Source organism: Anneissia japonica, unplaced genomic scaffold, assembly GCF_011630105.1.
Source record: "Anneissia japonica isolate Jap-2015-1 unplaced genomic scaffold, ASM1163010v1 scaffold643_len365518_cov145, whole genome shotgun sequence".
NCBI lineage: Eukaryota > Metazoa > Echinodermata > Crinoidea > Comatulida > Comatulidae > Anneissia > Anneissia japonica.
Genome location: NW_022720534.1, coordinates 223,969 through 231,604, shown reverse-complemented (window position 1 = coordinate 231,604; position 7,636 = coordinate 223,969). Strand labels below are relative to the sequence as shown.

Below are 7,636 nucleotides of genomic sequence, written 5' to 3'. Positions count from 1 at the left end.
GCCTATTAGTATTACTATAATAATAATAATATTATTATTGTTATTATTATTATCATTTTGGTGTTTTGATTTAGTCACTTATTGCCATTTTGATCCATTGCCGTTCTAGTAAAAAAATGTTGCTGTTTTGACTTATTGCCATTTTGGTTTATTGCCGTTTTGACTAGAAAGCCACCTTCTGATGCTGCATACAATATTATCCTCCCAATTAAAAAATTTATTGCCCTTTTTATAATTTGCAATGTACCTGTATTACACTCATTTTATGTCTTCTAATTCAACAGAACATGGTAGAGTAGTGGAAAGTACCTAAATGAAGTTGAAAAAAAAAAAACAGGTAATGATGGACAGAAGTTGATATGATAAGTTATGGTTAGTAGTTGATATCGTTTTAATTCTCTGGTTACCCTGTCAATTGTTGCTCATTAACTAATTGTTTTTTACTGTAACATATTTCAAATCTCTGAATTTTCAGATAAGTGTTGGCACATCTCACAGATACGTGTGAAAATCATTTTTTCCATCAACCATTGTTGGCTATCAAAGAAGAGAAACCTGTGCTCACAACTACAGAAGGATGGATCAGCCCTGGTATAATACAAATACAAGGTAATTTAAATGTGAATTGTAAACATTAAGCCTAAAGATAAGCCTTGTGGTCAATTACATGAAACATAATTATTTGGGGTTTTTGTGTTGTAGGCCTACAGTAGAGTTTGATTGATTGATACAGTAGCACATAGATACTGTACTACTTTATTCCTAATGCTCAATGATGAGTAAAATTTTATAATTTTTACATAAATTTATATTGTTAAAAGTATTAATGTAAAGCACACACTGTAAAGCACACCTATGTGTGGGCACATAGGGCTCCAGGTAGTATTAATTGTATGTAAAGCACATACTTCGCCAGGGCCTGGTGCAGGGCAGAGATAGAGGTATGGGGTAAAAGCTTCAGTTTGCTCTGGTGACTGACTTTTTTGATGTGTTAACACATGACTGATTTAGGACACATGGTTTGAAGGAGGGTCTATGGTCCTGGCAGAAAAAAAATCTGATTAATATACTGGGCCCTTAAGGTCCATTGCCACTGGCTTTGGTCAATAAGTAGAAGTGGTTTGGCGCAGGGTCAGGGTTTCAATCCCCTCGCTGTGTATTTAACTTGTGTCCTTGGGCAAGGCATTTTATCTGCATTGCTTCTCTCTACCCAGGAGTATAAGTGGGTACCTGGTAGAGTTAAATACCCTGTACCAACATGCGCTGATGTACAGCATCTCCTGCAGTGTTATAGAATACTTCCCCAGGGAGCTAGAGTTTGTGTTCCATAGGCATTAATCCAATGAGGGCCTAACAATATGCCATAGGCATTAATCCAATGAGGGCCTAACAATATGCTAATATAAGGGCACATAGAAAAAACTATTAGATTATCACTATTTAAAAAAAAAAAAAATTGATGACGGTGGGTGTTGTTTTTTTTAACAGAACAATAGAATATTGCTTTTTTTTAATTGATGAGGGAGCTGGGACTGTATTTATTTTCAAGAATATTTACAAGTTTAATTTTATTGTTTTTAAAGAAAATATATTTCCTGTCACAAAATTGCATCATTTTTTTTAAGCTGTTAAAATAAATAATACTGTCTTATGTGCTTATGAGCATGAAGAGGATTAAAAAAATAAATAAATAAATAATGCGGCAAAAAAAAAAAAATTATTTTTATTCCCGCATCAATATTTCCCAATTTTTTAACACGGGTGGGAGTGAAAATCTAACAAATTTTTCTTTTTGCCCTAAGTCTAATATTATTATTATTTTATTATTAGATAAGAGCTCACAGCCACTGAAAGCACACTATATCTAGCAATCCATTGTTTTAAATCAAGTTAAACCATATATTTTTTTTTTAATAAGTGATATTTCAATTTCTTTTTCAGGAATGTTTCAAAAAGCAACAATATTTGTAATCATACAGCCATACCAAGGAGAAAGCTGTAGAAAGCTCCCACTTCCCAGTACATCACTTAACAAAAGATAATTGACAAGTTAAAAAGTAATTGATCTGTTTTTGTGTTTTAGTTTTCTGCAAAGTGCACATAATTGATTTATTTATATTTTCTAAATTCAGGTTTTTTAAAAAATTAAATACAATTGCATTGTAATCATCTATAATCATTTAATTTAATCCTTAATGTATTTATAAATTTGCTCACTATACACAATGTACAGTAAAAGTAGTAATAATTGCATATTGTTTCTTTATATTATTAATTCATTGTCCAATATGACTTACACTATAGATCTTGTTATAACTATAGAGTAAATACAGAATGTATTAATGTGCATAATTGATTTTTAAATATATTTTCTTAAATTTAAAATATTGCATTGAATGGAATAAAGAAATATATAATTTACATTTACTTAGATATTAATATCATACATAATTTTTAAATGGTCATAGTATGTAATAATTGTAACTGTTGGTGGAATTTAATAATAAATGCACAGTAATAAATAATAAAAATGTTGTTTCAATTCATTTGGTGATAGAGTAAGTAAATAGATATTGCAGCGACTCAGAGTTACTAATGATAACAGTTGGCCAATTAGAATTGAAACCCAGTTGAAAAAGCAGTTGGACCTCATAACCTTTGGAATACTAGTTGAACCAGTTGGAATTGAAACCCATTGAAAACCAGTTGGACACCCATAGTAGAAAACCCATTGAAAACCCATTAGAAAACCCATTGAAAACCAGTTGGAAACCTATTAGAAAACCCATTAGGAAACTCATTAAAAACCCATTAGAAAACCCATTGATCACCCATTGGGAACCTGTAACCCGTTGAACCAGTTGGGATTGAAAACCAGTTACACCCGTTGAAACACCGTTGGAAAACCAGTCGGACCTATTAAAACCCTGTTGGACCCGTTCAGAGGGTGCGAAAACACGTGTTGGATTTTTCCAATGGGTTTTTAACTGGGTTTTTTCAACAGGTCTCAATGGGAATTTTTACCTGGGTTTGCATAATGAAACAAATTATGTTTATTATACTATGTACAGAAGTAACATAATTATTGTCTGAGTATTTTTAGTAATTTTGCCGTCTGTGGTATTCCTGCTATAAATTTTGTTATGGTATAATTTTTTTCTTTCTTTTTCTGGAAGTTATATAATTAAAAAAATATTAAAATAGAAATATTGGTATGCTGTACTATTTTGGTGACAAAATTGCAACTTCTCAGTGACTGACTTACTTTTATACAAATGACTGAAATGCTCACACATAGTGGGGCTATGGTTAAGCAAGAAAGGCTTACAGGTTGCAGTTTGGAAATCAAAGTAAATGATATTTATATAAATTTATGTATTTTAAAGGATGGCAAAACTGTAATTGACTTGTATGAAGAAAGTGAGTGTAGGAAGTATGAAACAGAACATAGATGTTTACAGAAAGAAGAGTTATTACTGATATTGAAAGGTAAAAATTGTAGTTCCTTTACCTTAACTGCTATTCTGGTAATAAAAAGAACTGAATTTAAGTTTGAACAGTGGCCTAACAGGCAGGGGGGGGTGTATAAGAGACAGCTGTATACCCTTGTCGAAAGAAAAAAAACAGTTCGCAACTACTTAGTTTGTTTTTCATTCAACTTGCCACCGACAAGGGTACTGTCTTTGTCTTTTGTATGTTTTTAAATTGATTGTGGTGAAATAAATGAAATGATAATGTGTGGGTAAAACGAACAGTGCTCCTACATCTCCCCTATGCTGTCTTATTTCAGTCTGTCATTTATTCATTAAATATTGTCTGTTGGCATTGGCTATTTCCAAGACCTCAACCCGTCCTAGATTCAGAATTACTGTACTTCAAATGATGATGTATGTCTATTCTACAATACGATTATGTGTTTTATCTTTTTAAGGTGGGCAATTTCCGGTAATCGATTTTACACCTTCGGGTAAGAAAATTTTTGTACTATTATTATGTTTACGCTGGTGCAAACATTAAAATATATTTATTTTACTTTAACAGTGTGGACTATGGTGATATACTGTTTTTGAAAAATTGTTAACAGAGTAATTGCAGTGCATACCGTATATTCCGGTGTATAAGCCGCACCTGTGTATAAGCCGCCCCCCCCCCCAAATTAGGACGCGAATATCACAATTTTTGTGTCACCTGTGTATAAGCCGCACCTATTTTTAATCTCCAAACCATTCCCATAATGTTAAGTTTTTAATTATTTTGAAACATTGACATTATTTATAAAGGTTCACATAAAGAAATTTCATCTTTTTTGGCCGATTATTTATAAACAACAAACAACTGGAAAGGCGTGTAAACTGCTGAAGTCGAAATTTGTGAAATTCGAATATTGTTATAGTGACTGCATTAAGCTTTCAAAACAATCTTGATAGTACTACTGAATAAATATACTTGTACAATGCAGCTTTTATTTAGTATCTGTATATAATTGAAGTAGAAATATGTGGTAGACACCATTAAAAATAATAACTGATGCCTAGTTGTTGTCAAGTGCAAGTGGATTTGAATAATTATTCATTCATTAAACAACATTTATTTCCGTAAATGTTAAACAATATTTATAGTAAATCATTATTATAACAAGAATATATGTAAATAAATTCATAATATGAAAAACGATTAACTAGGATCTTTAATGGCAGATAAAAATATCTTTTCACGTGGGATACTCACAGAACAACATAATTTAAATAAAAATAGTAATTTATTGTTCCGATAAATTTTTTAAAAAAAAACCACTCTCCCTCATCAATTTAAAAAGAAAAAGAAAAAATTGATGTCTAATAAATGACATTTTTTTTATGTGCCCTTATGCCTATGGCATGGCTGGTTAGTAACCCAAGACTACATACATACACAGGCGGCCCACCAGATAATAAAATATTAATATATTATATCTAGGCTAGGCCTAGCACATAACATAACTACTAAGATACTAGCTAGTAGATATCTTGGACATAACTCACCGTTTAGATTAGTAATCGTTGTATGCCTAGCCTAGGCCTAACTCCCTAACCTAGCTAGCTAGGCCTAGGTCGGTTCAGTCGGCCTAGCCTAGTAGGCTAGCAAAAACTTGACGACCTCACCATTATTTTTAGTTGTTTTGCCTTCTTGATCATTATCCATCTTTTATATTGAATTGTTTCACGTGGTGCATAATTTTACTTCTTTTTACTCTGTCCCTACAGTAGGTCAAGCAGGCAACACGATCTTGTGCACTCTTGTCCTTGAATTGTCGCAGTCACACAGCAGCTACTCTCAACAACAGACAGCTAGCCGCGTTTCAAAAAATCAGCTGTAACGCGATAAAAAATTCACTGGAAAATACCTAATGAATTATTCATATAAAACTTTGCGCATGCGTAAACCCTTAATTTGGCTGGTAATCAATTTAAGGATTTTTTTTTTTCAAATGCACGAAAGTCGGCAAATATATTTTTAATTGCTTTGATTTCCTGGTGAAAGTTAATAACTTTTTTAACTCTATAAAATGGCGTATTCAAAATTTGAATTTAATTTTTGAGGTTATTTTCTCAATTTTTGGCTGATAGTATATCCTTAAAGTAGATTAATCTTCAAAGTCTGCCCTACCAAGGCAAAGGGAAGTATGAAACAAATTTTTCAAAAATGAGTTATTGGTTGTACATGATTCCGGGTACCATTCTGCACATTTCAAACTAAAAATCTATTTCAGAAACCTTATATTTATTGAGATATTAATATCATAAATAAGAAGTATGTCCACTTTTTGACAATAAAGCCACAGCCACAGCAAAAGGAAGCATGGGGCAAGCTGTGTCATGTGTGTATGACTAGCCAATCAGAATGCAGTATTCTGACTGTGTGAAGGGAAGGTCTTGTTTTAAGTCATTGATTTAACCACAGCTGAATGAATCAGTAAAATACAGTTTTTAGATTCATCATTCCAAATTTTCCTGCCTTTTTAATTTATAAAGTTAACGTAATATATGCCAGTTTTTCCTTGTAACGTTAGGATATTTCATGGTTATTTTTCTTTTTGTTCATGTAAAGTACATAAAGGCAATTGTATTTATTATGCGATACATAGGCCTATTGATTAACACAGGCTAAGGATTAGGTATTTATTGACTTTTCAAGAATATAAAAATCACAAATATACATTCCTTTTCGAAAGTATATGAAGAACGCAGACGCATTCGAAATATTCCTAGAATTGTTTTCTGAGAATCAGCGATTCAATGATTCAATTCATTTTGTCAGACAGGAATACACTGCTTCATATTTTTTTCTATTAGTTTACGCCATCAAAGTTATCTTAATTTGTTACCAGGTGTTACTCGCTTCAACTAAAATACCGCTTGGCTAGAAATTTTTTTTTTTTATTTCCTGAAAATGCTTATTTAGATCTAATCCTAACACGCCTTGAATGTAATGTTCCAGCAAGGTGCATATTAAAAGAAAGAAAATAACAAAATTATTTATTCCAATGTAAATGTGTTCTTTAAAAACGTATGAAGAATATTTAGTGTCTCTGAAAGCTAATTTTAATAAATCTTGAATAAATCAACACGAGGGTGTATATAAGCTTGCATTAATTTATATATTGGAAAATAACAATGAAAGAGGCAAGCCCTACAAACACTTACTGGTAGCTTACAATCTAATAGTTAATCATATTTTGTTCCAATCACTCAAAATATTATTTAATATTTAGATATTAGTTTAATCAGGGATGCAATATCATTTATGCATTTTGGAATTTTGAAATTTTATTCTTTTAGGCTATCTTTATATAAAGTAGCCTACTTTTATTTATATTTATTTATATTTCTTGATTTAAAAAAAATATATATTTTAGTTGAGTAATATTTTATGTAGAGAATACTGTTATCATTAATTTACAATTTATATGTCTATATAGTATAAATATGAATTTGCTTTCTTTTGATATGGCGTTTTTCCAACATGTTAGGTATGTAATACCACGGCAGAGGGAAGTATGGGACATTTTGAGCTAAAATACTGCTTTTTAGATTTTTTTTTATTATTATACCTAGAATGGCCTTCTAATTATATATCATAATCACATGAAAGCTTCTAAAAACACTTTATCATTTACAGTAGAACGGCTGATGCAAAAACATGTTTTGCTTGATTTCTCAAAACTATCCTATCCGGCATCTTTTTAATAGTTATAACTTGTATTTTTATAACGTTGTTCATATTTTTTTGTAATCAAATGGTAGATAAATATTTTATCTCTTACATATAGCCTAATATGTTTTCATTCGTTATCGTATGTATAAAATCATAGGTGAAATCACTGGTGAAAATTAAGTAAAAGCTTCGCCCCCAGTAAACCCTTTGGTGTAAAAGTACGAAAAGAAGTTAAATGATGTGGTCTTAAATCGTGTTGGTCTGCTGTAGTTCATTTTTTACCTTGATTTGTTTTGGTTGTGTTTGCTCCGCGACTATGGGGTGCCATACGCAGCAAAAGTCCATGTTAAAATCAAAATGTAATTGCAAAATTCAATGTCTAATTTATTAAAACGTAGGCGTAAATTTCTCAAAATGTAGATCTAGTTTTTCAAAATGAAGT

The 7,636-nt window shown here is 31.2% G+C and overlaps 1 protein-coding gene across 1 annotated transcript in view; it reads left to right on the top strand.

Annotated features, from left to right (window-relative positions):
- Window positions 1-4,086, top strand: part of LOC117111375 (ankyrin repeat domain-containing protein 27-like) — an 18,840-nt gene extending 14,754 nt beyond the window's left edge. The window contains exons 4-5 of the mRNA XM_033254287.1: window positions 3,387-3,489; window positions 3,932-4,086. Of these exons, the coding sequence (XP_033110178.1) occupies window positions 3,387-3,489; window positions 3,932-4,017 (189 nt within the window). The 3' untranslated portion in view covers window positions 4,018-4,086. The remainder of the gene's footprint in view (window positions 1-3,386; window positions 3,490-3,931) is intronic.
- The last annotated feature ends 3,550 nt before the right edge of the window (window positions 4,087-7,636 follow it).